Source organism: Boleophthalmus pectinirostris, unplaced genomic scaffold (genome assembly GCF_026225935.1).
Source record: "Boleophthalmus pectinirostris isolate CB_2022bp ecotype Guang Dong unplaced genomic scaffold, ASM2622593v1 HiC_scaffold_2, whole genome shotgun sequence".
In the NCBI taxonomy this organism is placed as follows: Eukaryota; Metazoa; Chordata; class Actinopteri; order Gobiiformes; family Gobiidae; genus Boleophthalmus; species Boleophthalmus pectinirostris.
In genome coordinates this window covers 36,488,853-36,509,666 of record NW_026571152.1, presented here as the reverse complement: position 1 = coordinate 36,509,666, position 20,814 = coordinate 36,488,853, and the positions used below count along the sequence as shown (strand labels likewise).

At 40.3% G+C, this 20,814-nt stretch overlaps 1 protein-coding gene across 6 annotated transcripts in view; it reads right to left on the bottom strand.

The window, feature by feature from the left end:
* srgap1a (SLIT-ROBO Rho GTPase activating protein 1a) overlaps positions 1–20,814 on the bottom strand; it is a 203,057-nt gene that overhangs the window by 6,993 nt on the left and 175,250 nt on the right. For 2 of the 6 annotated variants that reach the window (XM_055155343.1, XM_055155345.1), the window contains exons 19-21: positions 13,837–14,017; positions 5,179–5,316; positions 410–803 (exon numbers count right to left, since the gene is read on the bottom strand). In XM_055155343.1, coding sequence (XP_055011318.1) covers positions 410–803; positions 5,179–5,316; positions 13,837–14,017 — 713 coding nt within the window. Of the gene's footprint in view, positions 1–333; positions 804–5,178; positions 5,317–13,836; positions 14,018–20,814 lie in introns of all 6 variants that reach the window. The other 4 variants (XM_020926055.2, XM_055155346.1, XM_055155347.1 and 1 more) reach the window with 3 other exon arrangements.

Here is a 20,814-nt window from a genome sequence, read left to right as displayed (position 1 = left end):
TTGTAGACTTTGAACAAAAAGGTAATGAAAGATTAAAGAACTCAGCATGCTCCTGATAGGCAGGCAGACAGCCCGGCACAGTTTTAAGTGCTCTTTTTCACTGAAATTTGGTGAATTAGGAGATTGCTCTAGAAATTACTAATCAATAATAAATGAGGTGCTTAACAAGAAAGTGTTCGCACAGATTATAAGCACTCAGTCAGATACACTGAGATAGCCTCAAGTCCCAATGTCGTGCCATGCTCCCTGCGGTCTGCCTGTGAAGCTAGTCCTTTGCGTGTATTTGCACACAGACACAGATGCAGCCAGAGGAAGCAGAAGACAGGGACTGACTATGTTTTTACAGGGCGGGGCAGGGCTTTGATGGTGGAGGGAGCTGCGTTCGTGGCGCCGCTCGTCCCACGCTGACCTGTGCGATGGTCTCCGGGTCCAGGCCTTTGCCCCCGTGGTGATGCTCTGAAAAGCCTGTGTACTGGCCCGAGGAGGTGGAGCGGCGGATGGGCGGGCTCTCCATCTTCTTTAGAGACTCGTGGCGGCTGATGTTGGTCAGGCTGCCGTGCCCAGTGCGCCGCCTGCGCTCGGGGCTGTCCACAGGGAGGTGGTTCCGACTGCGCAGGACGTCGCGGGGGCTGAAGTGGCCTAGGACTGGGGAGCCCATTTCAGGAGAGCCGCCGTGCCCGCCGTGCCCACCGTGCCCACCGTGCCCCCCGTGTCCCTGCTGAGACGGATGGACCATACACAGGACATCAGTGGGGCGGGCAGGGGGCCGCCGAGACGGTGGGTCAGACCTCTTTCTGTGTCTGCTGAGAGAAGAAGAGAAGAACATTTCAAATTAACTTGTCATGTCCTCTGGAAATAAAGCAAAGCAGTTTAACACACAGTATATGCAAAGTGGGAGGAGAAGCTAGATGAGGAATAAGTATAGGAAAAGAAAAATTTTATTCTGTCAGAGTTTTAGAGTAAAGACATTTCGCTGCTTCAACTACTAAAACTTCACTTTTTTTTGCTATGGATATATGAATAAATATCTTTCAAGTTTCAAATCAAACATTTTGAAATTAATTAAGCTAAACATAAATGCAAACTTATTATTGGGGCAACTTGTTTTGTCAGTGATGTTTTGAAACTGCGTTTACATCTGGCCCATGATATGAGATCTATGCACCGACTACTTCACAATTTACTTTTTAAGAAATGCTTGCAACAACAGAAATCCTCCAGCAGAGGGAGCAGTTTACATACACAAAACCACACTCCTCTGGGGCCAACAGGCACTTCATACTGCAATAACATCATATACTGCCAGAGTTAACCTTTTATTGATTTTTTCTGAATTTAAAATAAAAAATACATTCCTACAAATATAAAAATGTATAAAAAGTACAATCAAAAGGTTCTATATTTCACAAAACTGACTCTTGTCAGCCGTGTTACAATGTTGTGTTATTATGTTGTTACCTCATCAAACACAGACCTGGAGTTGTGTTCATTATCACGTTTGAGTAAACCTTTATTAGTCTGTCTACTTCTCCAAAGCTCAAAATGCTCTGGTCTACCTTGTGATGTCATGAGGTGTTAGTTTTCATGTTAAAAGCTCCCTTTTCAATAGAGATTGGGAAGTCCATGGCTGAAATCATCCAAATGATTCTAGTGAAGGTGTATGTAGTTTAAAAACACAGTAGAGCACTTCCTGTATTACCAAATGACATAACAAGGTGGAACGTGTGGAGTGTGGAGTGTTTTCAGTCTGAGAGAAGAACATTATAACACAGATCAGAAGATAAGCATAAGATGGGCCTTTTAACTCTGATCAATCCACATCTTAATGAGCACAGCACATCTGAGGAGCAATCGTATGGGATGGTCTGATCTTTGAAGAACATTTGCTTCTGGTGAGCGAGCACTACAAGAAGAAGAAGAAAAAAAAAAAACAGAACTAAACCAGGACATGAATGATTCAACGATGGCGTGAGAGAGTGTAGACTGTGGGACGGGAGAGGGGGCGGGGCTTCACCTGAAAGCTGCTGACAGGTAACACCGATGTCAACAGCTTCAGTGAATATAAGACCTTCATTAAGATGCATTGGAGATATTCTGCATCTGTTTAATCCAAGTTCAGGAGCTGGAGCACATATTGATTCATCATAATTAAAGAGATTGTTGGTCCGCATACTTTGTACCCCGTAATAATAGTGCGTTCAATTATCCTTTCGACTTGGAGGTCACTGACACGCCCCTTTTCCTCGGATGGCACAACTCGGAACTCGGAAGAACTCAGAGGAGACCGAGTAAAGTTTGTGTAAAGTTTGAGATAGAATCCAAGATGGCAGTGTCACTTTTAAGTATAAACTGTTTTCATTGTGTTTGGACGCTTTGGTGGTTTAAATTAATGGTCCTCAACATTTTTAGCTCCACAAACTGGTTTTATGTCCGACAATATTTCGAGGACCGGAAGCTGTGGCGTCCTTGTTTTAGCCCTGTTTTAGTCCTGTATGTGTCTTTGTGTGTGTGTGTCTGGTTCTGTGTGTGTGTCTCTGTGTGTGTCTGCCTCAGTGTGTGTGTCTGTCTTAGTGTGTGTGTCTCTCTGTGTGTATGTGCGCCTGTTACTCTGTGTGTCTCTATGCATGTCTGGTTCAGTCTGTGTGTGTCTGGTCCTCTGTGTGTGTCTGTCCTCTGTGTGTGTGTGTGTGTCTCACTGTGTGTGTCTGTCTCTGTGTGTGTGTCTGTGTGTCTCTGTGTGTGTCTGTGTCTGTCTGTGTGTGTCTGTCTCTGTGTGTGTCTGTCTCTGTGTGTGTCTGTCTCTGTGTGTGTGTGTCTCTGTGTGTGTCTGTCTCTGTGTGTGTCTGTCCCTGTGTGTGTGTGTGTGTGTGTCTGTCTCTGTGTTTCTGCATGCGTCTTTGTGTGTGTGTCTGGTGCTGTGTGTGTCTGTCTCTGTGTGTGTCTGTCTCTGTGTGTGTCTGTCTCTGTGTGTGTCTGTGTGTGTGTGTCTGGTTTCGTCTGTGTGTCTTTGTATGTGTCTGGTCCTGTGTGTGTGTCTCTCTGTGTCTCTGTGTATGTCTCTTTATGTGTCTGGTCCTATGAGTGTGTGTCTCTGTGTGTGTGTGTCTGGTCCTGTGTGTGTCTGGTCCTATGTGTGTGTCTGGTTCCATCTGTGTGTGTCTGTGTGTGTCTCTGTGTGTGTGTGTGTCAGGTCCTGTCTGTGTATGTGTTTGTCTGTGTGTGTGTGTGTGTCTGGTCCTGTCTGTGTGTGTGTGTGTGTGTGTCTCTGTGTGTGTCTGGTCCTGTGTGTGTGTCTGGCTCCGTCTGTGTGTCCCTGTGTGTGTCTGGTTCCATCTGTGTGTCTCTGTGTGTGTGTCTCTGTGTGTGTGTGTCTGGTCCTGTCTGTGTATGTGTTTGTCTGTGTGTCTGGTTCTGTGTGTGTGTCTGTGTGTGTGTCTGGTTCTATGTGTGTGTGTGTGTGTGTGGTCCTGTCTGTGTGTGTGTTCGTGCGTGTTTGTGCATGTCTCTCTGTGTGTCTCGTCTCTGTGTGTGTCTCTGTGTTTGTCTGTCTCCGTCTGTGTGTCTCTGAGTGCATCTGTCTCTGTGTGTGTTTGTGTGTCTCCGTGTGTGTCTGGTCTCTGTGTGTGTCTCTGTGTGTGTTTGTGTGTCTCCGTGTGTGTCTGGTCTCTGTGTGTGCGTCTCTCTCTCTGTGTGTGTCCTTGTGCGTGTTCCCATGTGACCTGCTGATGACTAAGCACTGCTACAATGGCTGTTTAATACACACGCTTTGCAGAGGAAGCCGCCGCTCTCCCAGTGTGTGTCAGACGGACCCGAGCGTTACACGGCAAAGCACGACTCAACCACACAGACTCTCTACAATAAAAACACTTTCTGTAAACCGAATATTGGTGCTTTTCAGATTCTAGACGTGATGAGGTCATACTCCCAGATGGGGGCAAGAGACAGTTTTCTCCACTGACTTTACTGCAGTTTCCTTTTAATCTAAAAAGCAAATTCACAAATGTTCATTCCTGATAATTTCTTGGAATCTGGAAAACACGGAATTCACTTTATTACGTCACAAATCTGCATTTTAAGGGTCCATATACACAAAATTGACTAGTAGTAATTAGTAATGTTATAATGTTGTTATCTCTAAACCAGGACTAAACCAGGACTAAATCAGGTCTAAACCAGAACTGAACCAGGTCTAAACCGGGTTTGAACCAAGGACTAAACCAGGACTGAACTAGAATTAAACCAGAATTAAACCAGAACTAAACCAGAACTAAACCAGACTAAACCAGGACTAAACCAGGTCTAAACCAGGGCTAAACCAAGGCTAAACCAAGGCTAAACCAAGGCTAAACCAGAGCTGAACCAAACCTGAACCAGGACTAAACCAGGACTAAACCAGACTAACCAAACCAGGACTAAACCAGGACTAAACCAGGTCTAAATCGAGACTAAACCAGGAAAACCAGGACTAAACCAGGACTAAACCAAGACTAAACCAAGACTAAACCAGGACTAAACCAAGACTAAACCAGGACTAAACCAGGACAGAACCAGGACTGAACCGAGAACTGAACCAGGACTAAACCAGGATTAAACCATGTGTAAACAAGGACTAAACCAGGACTGAACCAGGACTGAACCGAGAACTGGACCAGGAGGACTGAACCAGGTCTAAACTAGGACTAAACCAGGACTACCAGGATTGAACCAAGAGGACTGAACCAGGACTGAACCAGAACTGAACCAGGAGGACCGAACCAGGCCTAAACCAGGTCTAAACCAGGATTAAACAGGACTAAACCAGGACTAAACCATGTCTAAACCAGGTTCCCTGACAGGTTACATAGGCGCACCTCTCGGCCTGTCCTGATATTCGGAACCATAACAATGTCATTTCATTGCCGCTGTGATTTTAGCGATTTGTATGAAGAAAAACGAAAAACCCACCACTTCAATCCAGGTTAAAAAAGCATTGTAACGCACGTTCCTGACATTTGTACTGAGTAAGAGAGAAGAACCCAGAGTAAATATGCAAGATTTGTGTGTTAAACATGTGCGAATGAAACAAAACACAACTCCGAGTATGTTTTTGATAAGGAAACAACATTATAACAGATCACAAAATAGAGCAATATAGGTTCTTTAAAGGTGCATCATTAGACCAACGGAGTGGAGCCCAACCTGCTGATATAGGTCTCGGAGATGCGTGTATCCGTGGGCGAGTTGATGTCTTTTCCTGAGCATTTCTCGTCTGCGGCGTGACCACTGCTCGCCTCGCTGTCCGCCTTCTGACTCAGGGTGTCCGAGAAGCTGTCATCTCTGGACAGTGAGAGTGAAGCCGAAGAAGAGACAGAAGAGACAAGAAAAGAGACAGAAGAATCAGCACAATGGTCAGTTTTATACGTGCGCTGCAGAAAGTTAAAGGTGCACTGTGTAACTTTTCTGTTGGGGGTCTGTCTCCTGCTGTTTCTATGGATACATTGCAAAAAATAAATCTAATCAAATTAAGATGACTTGAATTAAGAAAGTTTTATCATGATTTGAGTAAATTTCACTTGACAAATAAAATTATCTACCAATGGAACAAGACTTTTTTGTAATTAAAATATAAAAATACATCTGGCTACACTTAAAATAAGAGAAACAATGACTCTGCACTTAAAAAAAAAAAAAAAAAAAAGACTCTTTGCACTAAAATGAGAAAAACAACAACTTTTTGAACTTAAAATACGAAACTAAATCTAATGTTGCTGGAATTAACAGAAACACACTTATTCCATTGGTGGATCATTTTACTTGTCAAGTTGAATCTACTCAAATAAAGTAAAATGGTTTTACTTTAAGTCATTTTAACATACCTGGATATTATTTTTTGCAGTGTATGTCATTGCTCTGCCTGGAATGTTCCACATTATGGCATTAAACAGCCCTACCTTACATTTATTCAATTACAAGTGGTTTTATAGCTCAAAAATACCAAAAAAATCTGACATTCTGACTGTGAGCGGGGTTGCCTCTCCGCAGACCTGACCTGTAACTTGGTCTGGTTTGGTCTTCATGAAGATTTAGTTTAATAAAATAAAAAAAGTTGAATACCATACTGTGAAACATTCTAGACAAAGCAATAACATCTCCACAGACAAAAGCATTTGACGCACCCTTCACCAGAAAAATGAAACAAGGCACCTTTCATTTGAATTAAGGAAGTTTTATCATGATCTGAGTCAGTTTCATTTAGTTTGCAGTACTTTTTTTCAGTGTGCTTTCGCTTTTACTGTGTCTGATATCCATTTCCTCTAATGTCAGCGTTTTGTCTCATGGTTAAAAAAAAACAATGGATATTATTTTAAGGACATACAGTAATAACTGACTCTGGTATTCACACATGAGAAAGAGTTTTTAAGGTCATTTAACAGGGGTGTAACGATATCCAAGTCTCACGATACGATATTGTATCATGATCTCATGATATCGTGATAGTGTATCGTCAAAGTTCTCACAATAATATCGTGGACCATCACAATATATTGAATTACAAGTCTCTTTGTTTAAATTAAGAGTTATGGTGCAGCAATAGTTTAAAAAAGACAGGGGGAACTACATAGACCATGATCCTTTGCTCCATTTCAGTGCAGACTACAAGAAGAAACAGTTCTAAATACTTTTAAGTCTTAGTTCTTTGGATTAAGTCTTGTCAAGGCATTTTAAGAGGAAAAAGTAGCATATTCACAGTTTTGTTTGTCTCCACAAAATATCGCAATAAATATCGTACCGTGAGATGTATATCGTGAAAATATCGTACAGAGAGATTTGGATATTGTTACATTCCTAATCTTGAGCCTCCCCATCATATCGTGAGCTTTCCCACGATATCGCAATAAATATTTTACTGTGAGGTTCATACTGTGACAATATCGTGTCGTGAGACTTGGATATGTTACACCCCCATTTTGCACTGTCTTAAATATAATTATGTATGTATATGTATATGAAATAAAAGTTGTCAAGGTTTACATGTGTGTTTCTTAATCAGATTATCCAGTCAGAAAAAAGAACAAGCTCTTCACTGCAAATTTCTCTGATCTGGCCAAGATTTTAAAACTTATATCAGGTTATTCATCCTGTTTTCAAATTTATTATCTACTTACTAGTTCTGAGACGACTTCATTCTAGTCAGGTCTAAACCAGGTCTAAACCAGGCCTAAACCAGGTCTAAACCAGGACTAAACCAGGACTAAACCAGGTCTAAACCAGGTCTAAACCAGGACTAAACCAGGAGTCTAAACCAGGACTAAACCAGGACTAAACAGGACTAAACCAGGAGTCTAAACCAGGTAAACCAGGAGTCTAAACCAGGAGTCTAAACCAGGAGTCTAAACCAGGAGTCTAAACCAGGTCTAAACCAGGACTAAACCAGGAGTCTAAACCAGGAGTCTAAACCAGGAGTCTAAACCAGGAGTCTAAACCAGGAGGAGTCTAAACCAGGAAAACCAGGAGTCTAAACCAGGAGTCTAAACCAGGACTAAACCAGGTCTAAAACAGGTCTAAAACTACCCCCTGGGCACCCCCAACCCCCTCCGGTCTACGAAATATTATCAGATATAAAACCAGTCTGTGGTGCAAAAAAGGTTGGGGGCCACTGGTCTAAAGGTAGTTTATTTTAAGAAAAACTGTCAAGTTAAATTATCTTGCTGCATGGACAGATCATTTCACTACTTTTAAGTTATAAACACTTAAATGTATCAGAAAATATCTTACCTATCTATATTTTGGCCAAGCTTTGTTGCAGTGTTCACTTTGGGTTGCCAGATCCTACAACTGGAACCAGCTTGCATGAAACTCAAAAGGCTCTCTCTGATATGATGTAGTGTAGTCTTTAGTATATGGCGCGATCGTCTTTAAACCAATGAAAGAACATTACAATGCAAACATGTAAATGTGCTGACTAAACTCACAGAGCCACAGTGCAGGGACCAGCACTTAACGAACCACAGCAGGGTCGAGTGTCCAAACCCTGAGAGCAGACTTCCTGTGCTCAAGTAGCCTCTGTGTTTTATCCTGGACTCTTTTATGGCATTTAAAGAAGACCCTGCTCCCATCTTCTCTTTTAATGTTAATTTTATGATGATTATTTATGTTTTGATTTGTTTGTATTGTGATTTTAATGTCATTCTTATTCTGTAAAGCACTTTCAGTTACTTTGTGTGCGAATTGTCCCATAAACTTGAAATAACCCTGTCTTGTCCCTGTCTGGTCCTGTCTGGTCCTGCCTGCTTCTCCAGACCTCGGTCCTCTCAGTTTACACAGAGAGCAGGATGTCACAGAGCGCTCTACAGAACTAAAGGTAAAAGGTCGCTGTTAACTTGCAAAATACCTAGAGCTGCCGATTAAGGAAAAAATCATCATGATTATTTTGGTCAATACTGAAATCATGATTATTCAAATTATTATTTTCTAGTTACATGATGCATTTATTCAGCATTTCACTCAAAAAAAAAAAAAAAAAAAAAAAAAAATCACTTGATAATTTATGCATAGCTTTCAAATTGAAAATAAATATAGGCAACAAATATGAACCTTAGAGCGGCTTTGCGATGTATAAAACATAAAATGAATAAAATATACTTTGAACATGAAATAAACTATATATATCCAGCTGTTCTACAATCTCTATATTTAAAAAAAATAAATACATATATATATTTATATAAAAAATAAACCAAAATAAACTTTATTAAGATTTAGCGCAAGCACACTAGGGGTTTAGAACTGTGCCATGCTCAAGCACGACTGCTGTGGGTTCTGTGTTCCGCTAGCCAGGCCGACGCCACTTAGTGCCTCTGCTCAATTTCATTTCTCTAGGACAGGACTAGGACAGGAATTCAAATACAGTAGACGGTTTGCAAGAATCCAGGAAGTGCGAGTCCGGGCACCAGCCAATCAGCAAAGAGACATACATTCTGTGTTGTCAACGAATTCCCGAGATCGAGGATTTAAAGTCGGAACAAAGAGAATGTTTGGTGAATTTTATCAAGGGGAAAGACGTTATTGTCCTTCTTCCTACGGGATTTAGGAAAAGCTTAATATACCAGTTAGCCCCGTTACCGATGCACACGTCACGACCAAATAGCAGCGATTGGTTAAATAAAAAAAGTACCCGCCTGCCATCGAGCGAACGAATCCTAATGCTGAGAGGTCAGTCGGTTTCCACTAAGTGAAACCGGCTGATGAATCAAGCTAATGTTCTGCACTCAAACCTGCACAAAACCAAACCGGGCCACAGCCGATGACGTCAGCACACGACGATGTTTGTTTACATGTGGCACAGCAAAGCTAACGCTTTAGCGGAGAAAATAAGTCCAGCGGCAGAAATATCTATTAAATAGTGAGACAGATGTGAGTCCTGCTGCGATACGTTCATCCATGAGTTTATGGATATAATCAATACTGTAGCTCCCATTACTCAATAAGGCACAGTATGTAGGGCACCAAGACCTCGCAAAATTATGGTTGTTGCGCGTAAATCGTTTCAACTCGATTATATGAGTTCAGAGATCGTTTGAAATTTCAATTAATTGCACAGCCTTAAAATTACCACTACATGACATCACAAGGTGGACCAGAGCATTTTGAGATGTAAACGGACTAATAATGCAGGTTTACTCAGATATGTGTGATTGAAACAAAACACAACTCCAGGTCTGTTTTTGAGGCGGTAACACCATTCTAACATGACTTAAAGCTCACAAGAGTCAAATTCACATAATACACGACCTTTAAAAAGTGTAATGTCTGTAAATAGAAGATTATTTTCTGCTCCTGCTTACGCCTGTCACCTCCCGTCTGCTCCTTTAGACCTTGGCCCTCTCGTTTTACGCAGAGAGCAGGATGTCACCGAGCGCAGAGGGGCGCCGGCTACAGCTGTAAATCCTACCACTATATTTCATTAGCAAAGACGACGCCCCATCAGCGGAGATCCCTCTGGTGAATTATTGATGGAGAGGCGGCGATCGGACAGAGGCAGGAGGAAAGGGAAGAGCAACGCAGAAAGCCATTCTAAATGACCATTTTGTCAGGCCAGCTCTTAAGTGATTGGAGTCATTCTTTTCCTGTTCTAACGAGACAGTAAATCCAGCCCATTAAGCAGCAACAGTCAGTGCTGTGCTTGTTAGGGCTGAGGGCCAGAGACTGTGACAGGAAGCTGGTTAAGGACCCTGGAGATGGACTACGAGACAGTGGGTAATGGGTAAAGCTACATTATCAGTGTTTTTCATTAAATGGACCAGATGAAGATATTTTCTCATCTATTTTTTAATGTTGTTTCCTCATCACAAACAGATGAGATGTGTTTTGTTTCATTCACACATGTTTAACATAAAAGTTCTTCTCCCAAATAGAAAACAGAGGTTCCACCTTGTGATGTCATGTGGTAATACTGGAAGTGCTTCACTGTGTTTTAAACTCCATGCACCTTCACCAGAGTCACTTGGATGATTTCAGCTCTGGAATTGTCGATCTTTACTAAACAAAAGGTATAAATGTAGCTGTTAACTTGAAAACTACATCTTCATGACATCACAAGGTGGAACAGAGCATTGTGAGCTTTGGAAATGTAGACAGACTAATAATGTAAGACTACGCAAACATGTGAATGAAACAGAAGACAACTCCAGGTATGTTTTTTGATGAAGAAACAACATTATAACACGACTTAAACCCAATCCATTTTGTTTAACCTCACAGCCTTAGGTTTCGTTCGCTCGACGGCAGGCAGATACTTTTAATCATTTAACCAATCGCTGCTATTTGGTCGTGACGTATGTAATGCACCGCTAACGGGGCTAACTGGTATATTAAGGTTTTCCCAAATCCCGTAGGAAGAAGGACAATAACGTCTTTCCCCTTGATAAAATTCACCAAACATTTTCTTTATTCCAGCTTTAAATCCTCGATCTCGGGAATCGTTGACAACACTGAATATATGGCTCTTCGCTGGTTGGCTGGTGCCCGAAATTGCACTTCCGGGGTTTTTGCGAACCGCCTATTGTATTTTGATTCCTGACCTAGTCGCTGGAGGGAAATGAAATTGAGCAGAGGCACTAGGTGGCGCCGATCATTCCTCAAAACATGAAATGGAAATGTTTTTTGTTCATATTTATATATTACTTAAATTTGTATCTGACCTTTATTTAATACTAGGGGTGTAACGATATCCAAGTCTCACGTTACGATATCGTCACGGTATGAAACTCACTGTACAATATTTATTGCGATATCGTGGGAAAGCTCATGATATGGTGGGGAGGCTCACGATTAGGGATGCAACAATATCCAAATCTCTCAGTATGAAATTGTCAAGATATACATCTCACGGTACGATATTACAATGGAGGCTGATATGCTATTTTTTCTTCTTAAAATGCATTGACAAAACTTAATCCAAAGAACTAACTAACTTAGAACTGTTATTTCTTCTTGTAGTCTGCACTGAAATGGAGCAAAGGATCATGGTCTATGTAGTTCCCTTTGTCTTTTTTTTTAGCTATTGCTGCACCATAACTCTTAATTTAAGCCAAGAGACTTGTAATTCGATATACTGTGATAGCCCAAGATATTTTTGTGAGAACTTTGACGATACGATATCACGATATTTCCATTATTATTACATCCCTAATTATTATATTTGTATTTGACCTTTATTTAATACAGTTTAAACCCATTGAGATTAACAGCCTTTTTCCTGGCCAAGACGCAGCAGCAGTGTACACTCAAGCAAACAAGGCATTTTCTATCATTATTAACAGTATTACTTCACTCCAACTTAAAAGTCTGTACACAGAAGAAGAGTTGCAGTCGGTAGAGGTGACCTGAGCTCTTTAGTATTCAGTCTGCATACGAGCTCTGTGCACGAAGCAGCTTCTAACTTGAATTTAAAACAAGACAAACACTCATCCTAAAATATTTTCGAGGAGAATGAACATATAATTATACTTTAGCAATGGGAAAATCAGAGTATGGTGATGCAGTTTCCGTGGTTTTGACAGGGTCAGATTTACAAAGATTAATTCTAGGATTATGCAGAATTTTAAAACAGTTAGACTTTGATGAACAACAATGCTTATTAATTAAAATGCATTTGTTGGGATACTGTTCTTTTTCTGTTTATTAGAAGTGTAAGAAAAAAAATGATTCAGTGATATATCTCGATACTTCATTGCACAATTCTGGTATCGATTCAAAATGCATCTGAAATGATTTTTTAAAGTCATGTTTCAGAAGTTCCATTTACTGTTCTTGTGTTTTAAATAATAAACTAATTGTATTTCATCCAATTTTGTTCTCATGAAGGTGTACTAAACCATAATATTATACGTAATTATTGATAATTCACAATAATCGTCCTGTAAGGTTGGGACGAGACAGAATTTTCACGAGACGAGACATGAAATCGGATCCACACGATCGAGACAAGATGAGGTTTTGAAATAATTTACAATAATCGGATAAATCCATAATTTTTAATTAAATTGTGTTTTGTTTTTTTACGTGTTAATTTGGTCATTTTTCATAACAATGTCAAGCTATTTTCATGACACATTTTTAATAACCTAAATGCATTAAACAATCTTCATGCTTTAAACAGCAGTTCTACAGTGTAAATCTGAATACACAACATACTGGTTGTTACGATATACAGTGGTCACTTCGGGAGTTATGTTCTAAAAATAACCCGCGATAGGTGAAATCCACAGTTGTCTACTTTATATTTTACAATTATTATATCTGTTTGAAGGCTGTAAAAAACCTCACCACACACTTTATACACTTTTCTTACACAGGACAGTTACAGTCCTTTTTGTATCCTTCTTAAAACTTATTGCTGCTGTCGTCCTTGTGCTATTTTCGTACGAAATGAAGATTCATTTATTCCGTAATGGTACCTACAGCACAGAGTCCTGCATGGCTCCAGTTTTGGAGACCCGCGCATTACAACACTGTACCTGCCCGCACCTGCCTGCTCCCGCCCGTTAACCCAAGATTATATCAAAGTTTTGCGCTGCCTACGCCACAGACTGAACCAAGACTAAACCAGGACTAACCCAGGACTAACCTAGGACTGATTCCAAGACTGAAGACGAGGACTAAACCAGGACTGAACTAGGACTAAAACAGGACTCAAACAAGAGTAAACCAGGACTAAACCAGAACTGAACTCACGATCGGGACAGGCTCGGAGGAGAGAAAGGAGGAGAAAGGACAGACGGAGAGCTCCGCACCTCACGGTTAGCGCGGTAATTGCCCGATCGCGCTGCACTTCAGAATCACACAGCTAGCGATCGAACATTTATGTAAATTTGGCAAACTGAACGCATTCTGTAGTAGACAGGAGACACGGCACGGAGGAGATTGACTGACAATGGTCTACAGTCCCTTAGTCAATCCTGACGCAGGGGGAGGAATACAATACATGCTCATATGCTGTAAAAAAAAAAAAATTGCACTAAAAAAATCTGCGAAAGAGCGAGACGGCGAGGGACAACTTTACTCAATATGAAATATGTTTATTACACTTCATTTGTATTATTAACATGACTGAACTAAAACTGGACCTGCATCTCTGTTCCCTCTGACGCTCCAACTCCAGATCTTGTCCCATCCCTCTGGTCCTGTGTTTTAGTATCGCGATATATTGTGATATATTGAATCGTGGGAGATATATCATGATCTAGTGATATAGTGAGTATCATAAAAATAAAATGGTGAACTCTAGCATCAGTAGAAAATAGACATCCTATAGTAATGTAGTAGTACAGAGATAACTGAGCACTGCATACTCACATATCTTGTACGACGATGTACTGATGAGGCACCAGGCCGTCGATGCCATTGTGGCGCCCCTCCCACCAGTCCTCAGACGCCCGCTGATACAGCAGAAGAGACGCTCCCTTCTTAAAGGACAGCTCCCGAGACGAGCGTCCCACGTAGTCAAACTTGGCAATGGCCTCGATGGGTTCACCCTCTGTCAGAAAAGAGACGAGACGGTCAGAAGGTCAGAAAGAGACAATGCATTATAATAAGTATATTGTTTTTTGTAATAAGATCTCATAGTCCAAATCCACTTTATTTATATAGCACAAAGTAGTTTCCAAAGCGCTGCACTAAGATCATAAAATGAAGACAACAAAATGTATAATTGCTACAAATTTGATCATACCAGTTCTACAACAATAAAACCAGCAGAAAATCAAATAAATGCAAAACTATAAAATCATAAATAAAAAAGTTAAATCAAATAAATAAAAGACACAGATAGGACTTGGATAGTAAATGTTTTTGATACTTTGCAGCATTCAATGGGGGTGTGATGCTAACTGAAAGCACTACTCTGTCAGAAGTAGAGCTGGGAATTACAATTTGATACGATACTTGATACATGGCTCATGATATTATCACAATATGGTGATGCATGTGATAATCGATATATTGTACATGATAATCTGTGATATAATGCTGTTTTTTAAGAACCAAATACATTTTAGCAACAATATTATTCTGTTAAACCACTATCTGTGCAAAGTCAATATGGAATACATGTATTTTAATCATCAAAACAGCAAATATGTCAAGTGTATTACATAAACAAGTTTCCTTCCATGAAATAAGCAACAGAAATGTGTAGTGCAGCCACAAAAGAAATTGTTAAAAAGATATCAAAAAATTCTGCTGGTGATATATCGACACAGTTGCCCACGATAATGATACCGTATCACCAAATTTTGTATCATAATATATTGATATTTTGACCACTTAGTGCCTCCGCTCAACTTAATTTCTCTCCAGTGACTAGGTCAGGAATCAGAATACACTAGAAGGTTCGCAAAAACCCCGGAAATTGTAGACCGCGCACCGGCCAATCAGCGAAGAGCTATGAAGCCATGACGTCAAACTCAAGCATCTATCTGGGTCCCTTTCGCGGTACAACACAACAGTAAACAAAGCGGTCGAGATGGATGTAAACAAAGTCATACATTCTGTGTTGGCAACGATTCCCGAGACCGAGGATTTAAAGCCTGAACAAAGAGAATGTTTTATGAATTTTATCAAGGCGAAAGACGTTATTGCCCTTCTTCCTACGGGATTTGGTGCATTACATACATCACGACCAAAAAGCAGCAATTGGTTAAATTAAAAAAGTACCCACCTACTGTCAAGTGAACGAATCCTAATTCATCAGATCCAGGAAGCTAGAAGCTCTGTTACTCAAGTTAGACTTAATCTGAGCTTTATTTGAACACAATCTGACACATCTAACTACCAACAATCTTTCACAAATAAAATTACAGTCAGCATCAGTCAGTTTTTCAGTTAGACTCATGTTTTGGTTGAAAATCAAACTCCTAAACAGAACCATGAACGCTCGTACTGATCACAGGCTCCTGAAAATGTGCTGTTTAAATCCATTTTGTAGTTTTTCTTGAGTTTTCAGACCACCTTAAAACTTTTCTGTCTCAGTTTGCATTATGTACATTCTGTCACGATAGTAACTGCTGAACATTCCACCACAGAGGCACGTGTAGAACACCCCCAGCGCCACGTCACTGCACAGTGGTTCGCATTGGCCTCAGTGCGACTATGCCTGGAGTTCAAGTGTGCGTCCAATTATCCGGCAGCTGATTTTCACACTGGTCAATAGTGTAACCCAGCTGTACATTGCTGGACTTTGACCAAGGCCACAACAAGCCCACGGGAGATTTACCAGCTTATTTATAGAAACTGTAAGAGGAGATCTATAACGCCCAGGGACATGCCATTCAATGTATAGATCATTTTATTGTGCTCACAGCAACTCAATAATAACTCAAAAGTATCCACAAGGCCACAAACTGAACTTACATTTCACAAAGGTTATGTTTTTATATTTTTTAAAAGGTCTTACATGACACAAAATTGATTCTTGTGAACTTTATGTCATGTTATAAAGCTGTTCCTTCCTGCAAATAACATATACATACCAGGAGTTTTGTTTCATTCATACATGTTTGAGTTCAATGCCACGGCTGACATGATCTAAATGATTCTGGTGAAGGTCTGTGGAGTTTTGTATGTGTATTTATTTATTTCATGCATAAAGTATAAAAAGACATTAACAGTTTCACAACATCAAACATACAAGAAATGAATGAAAAGGAGCAGAAAGAAGAATCAATCTTACGTTATCTGCCTCCTTTTCCCTTTTCCGGACAATACATTAACACTGATACTTTAAAACAGGGGTCATCAAACTAAGGCTTGCGGGCCAACTCCAGCCCTCCAGGCCCCTTTGACCGGCCCCCCAGCCCCTCTGTAGCCAGGCTGGTGCCAACTAGTGCCTCCACTCAATTTCATTTCTCTCCAGCTACTAGGTCAGGAATCAAAATACACTAGACAGTTTGCAAAAACGCCGGAAGTCTGAGTTCAAGTAGCAGCCAATCAGCAAAGAGCCATATATTCAGTGTTGTCAATGATTCCCGAGATCGAGGATTTAAAGCCGGAACGAAGAGAATGTTTGGTGAATTTCATCAAGGGGAAAGATGTTATTGCCCTTCTTCCGACGGGATTTGGGAAAAGCTTAATATACCAGTTAGCCCCGTTAGTGACGCATTACATACGTGACAACCAAATAGCAGCGATTGGTTAAATGATAAAAAGTACCCGCCTACAGTAAACAGAACGAATCCTAACACTGTGAGGTCAGACAGTTTCTACGAAGTGAAACCGGCTGATGAATCAGGCTAGCCCCTCTGCCCCCCACCACTTGAACTGGCCCTATGATGCAATCCTCAAAAATTGTCATGGCCTATTTTTTAAAATTACTTTTTGGCATAAAATAACATGTCTGCATCTTTTATTTTGCTGATTTTTTCAATTAAAAATGATACTTATGTGAAGTATTTAAATTATTATGTCACGTATTTACATTTACCGCCAAATTTTTGTCACATGAGAAGCTTGAGATCAAACAGTGACAGTCAATGCACACGCAGAGTTCTGTAGTGCAGTTAAGGACAGCAAAATGACTCGTGTTAAAGTACAAAAAGTGTGAGTGCAGAGTTTTCAAAGAACAGTGGACGACCGATTATTTTTTGTTTAGTGTAAGGACCGTGCAGTTTGTCTGATATATTAAAAAAAAGTGCGGCGGTTTCCAAAGAATATAATCTGCATCGTCAGGGTCATGCAATTCTGTTATACAGCCGATCCAACCCAGGCCCCCATCACAGTCAGGAGCGATAATGTGGCCCCCAGAGAAAAAAGTTTGCTGACCCCTGCTTTAAAACATTTCAGATCAGTACATTTCAGTTCAGTCACAATTATGAATCAGTTGCAAAAGAAATCTGAGTTTGAAAACACAGTGGAGCATTTCTTGTATTACCACATGACATCACGAGGTGGAACAGTGTGTTTTCAGTTTAAGGGAACAACTAACACAACCTAAATATGCAGGGTTTGTGTGTTAAACATGTGTGAACAGAACAAAACACAACTCCAGGTCTGTTTTTGACATAAATCAGAAAATAATGCAATACTGGCCCTTTTCTTTTCTAGTAGGGGGTCTGCCATAAGCTTGTTTCCATGGAGATATTATTACTTTGCCTGAAGCAGTTTCACAATATGGCATTAAACTCACTTTATTGCTCAAAAATACTACGAAAACATGCATTCCTAAGTGAGTGCGCTTGCCTCTCCACCGATCTGACCTGTAACTTGGCCTGGAGGCATTGCGGGCTTGTCTAAATGGAAATAGATACGTTTAATGCCATACGGTGGGACATTCTAGGCAAAGCAATAGCATTTCCATGAAGACAAGAAGGTGGCGGACTCTCTACATCAGACATGTCAAACTCAAGCCCGGGGACCAAATTTGAACAGCGATATAATTATATTTGGCCCGCGAGATCATGTCAAATCTGTATTAGAGCTGCCCGCCGGCTACAGATAGACTACAGAGACATTATTTATTTAAAATGTTGTTATTATTTTATATTATGCTTGTTCTGGATTCAGTGTTTAAGCAAAACTATTATTTAACATTTATTTTAATAAAAAACGGTTTAACATTACATATCAAAGAAAAGAAAACATGCAGATGCTGTTGAAATTTTTCAGTAAATATTAAGTATGGCCCACGATTTAGTCCCAGTTTTTAATTCTGGCCCTCTGTGAATTTGAGTTTGACACCCCTGGGCTAAACGAAAGTTACACAGTGCAGCTTTAACATTGAAGTGTCTGTAATAAACATTATTTGACCTAAAGTCTAAACGAGTAAACGTAAATGCATTCAGTGTTGGAAAGGTTACTTTTAAAATGTATTACCCTACAGATTACTGATTACATACCCCAAAATGTAGTTTGTAACATAATCCATTAAGTTACTTAAGGTGAGTCACGTAATCTGAATACTTGAATGCAGCGTGTCTCAGGTCACTGTAGGACAGTCCTGCAGATATAATAAGCCTATGCAGTTTGTTTTCACCAATGCCAATCGCCCTGGTTTGATATTTAACTTGTAGGCAATTTTATATTTGTTATTTATTTATATCTCACGTCGGGTGGATAGTCGGAGTACCCCTGCCTACAACATCCACCACACGCCCGTCCCTCTCTTCTTTAAATACAAAGTGATGTCTGAATTTCGAAGACACAAGTGCGTTTTTGCCCGTGGACTGCTGGATCTGTTCTACTGGCTCCTCGACCTCGTCCATTGTGTGACTGACACCACCAATGTTAATGTTTTGGTTTCCGGCAATGAGTGGAATTACCTAAATTTTTAAAAAGGGATATCGCTCAAAATGTGAAAACAGGAAAATACTGCCATGTAATCTATTTATTTCAACAAAGTTACTGTAATCCAATTACCACTCATTGAAATAGTAACTTTAACCGAATACAGTTACTCATAATTTCTACTCTGATTACTTAACGTCGGTACATGTAATCTGTTACTCCCCAGCACTGAATTCCTTTTAACTAATAACATCTGTTGACTCTCCATGTGAAACAGCAGGTTTAGTCACCTCTCCTATTAAACGTCAAAGCTAATATGTATTCAAGACAGCAACACAGGTTAAAAATAGCTCTCACTCCCACCTCTCCTCCCCTCTTCTCCACCTCTCCTCTCCCTTTCTCAGACTGGGGTCTCTGGACAGCCACAGCCTCACTCTGCACAATCACCCAGAATAGAGTAAATGGCTGAATCGTGTATGGGCAGAGAAAAGTCATCATGATAGATCTTTCACAGGAGCTTTTGGTAATTCCCAGATGAGGAAAACCAAGTGGGAAAGAAAATGCAACAGCCGTCCTGATGGGAGCCGTGTCCCTTTCAGTCTAATCTCGCTTTATTATTCCATTTCGTCTCAGGCATTACCCAACACTTTGAATGCTTTGCCGGAGCTGACAGGTAAAAGTGACACGTTTACAATGAGATGTGACGAGGTTAATCGGGCTGCTCCGAAGTAGTTCACGTCTTAAAGCAGACCTATTCTGCAAAATCAACTTTTTAAGATCTTCTGACCATGTTACAGTTGTTTCCCCATCACTATTTACTCGCCTAGTTGTATTTGGACTGATTCAGGACGCAATTTTGCAGATCAAACCTGTGTTTTCACCACCTCTGATACACACCCACTGTTCTGTACTTACGTCGTTCTCCAGTTTTATTTTCATAATCAGTGATAGATAAGATTCAGCAGCATCATGGAATCATTTTGGTACAAATTTATAAAAGGGACAGACCACTTCACAGCTCTTTGTTGTGATGACTTTTACGGTGACGTCAGCTCCCATCGGGCACCACAGCTTTCTAACGAGGAACTATTTTCTTTTATTAAGCCATCATAGATCAATATTTCTATTTAAAATGTCCAAATCATCCCTGGGTTTCATAGATTATAACTATATAGCTGGGATGTAACGGTACATGTATTTGTGCCAAAATGTTGTACAGGACATTTGGTTGAGTTTGCGCAATTTGTGTGTGTTTACATTCTGCCACTACATGTGCAGCTACACAGAAAGATTGGCTCTTTAATATGAAAATATTTTAAGGTTGAAAATTTTACTTCCTGGCTGGAAATCATTAGCCTGATTCATCAGCCAGTTTCAAATTCATGGAAACTGTCTGAGCTCGCAGCATTAGGATTTGTTTGTTCATAGGCGGTATCGCTGCTATTTGGTCGTGACTTGTGTAATGCACCGGTAACTGGTAAAGTAAGCTTTTCCCAAATCCCATAGGAAGAAGGGCAATAACGTCTTTCCTCTTGATAAAATTCACCAAACATTCTCTTTGTTTTTTTAAATGTTCAATCTCGGGAATCACTGCCAACACAGAATGTATGGCTCTTCGCTGATTGGCTGGTGCCCGAACTCACACTTCCGGATCTGCTCTTTAATATTCACGAAGGAACTCGTCCGTGATTGGGGCGGCAGTGTTTCTCGCAGTGCTTTATAGTTAGGGTGGTCACTTTGACAACAATCGCCCCCCACCTTGAAAGCGTCCCTCTGAACCACGTGAATCTTCGCAAAAATACACTTACTACTCAGAAAACTATCTTCACTCACAGCAGACAATGCAAACAAGTTGTTTTTTCTGGCCAAAAATGTGAAGACTGAGTAAAACTTCATGCTGCAACTGTTAGTGCTGTGCTTTACTTTCTGAAAAGTTTTGTTTACTGTTTCCAAGGAATTGATTTTTTATAATATTTCATACATTTGTTGCTTATTTAGGAATATTTTATTTAAACTATTAGTATTACCAAGCAGCACTTTGCATTTATTTGGTTT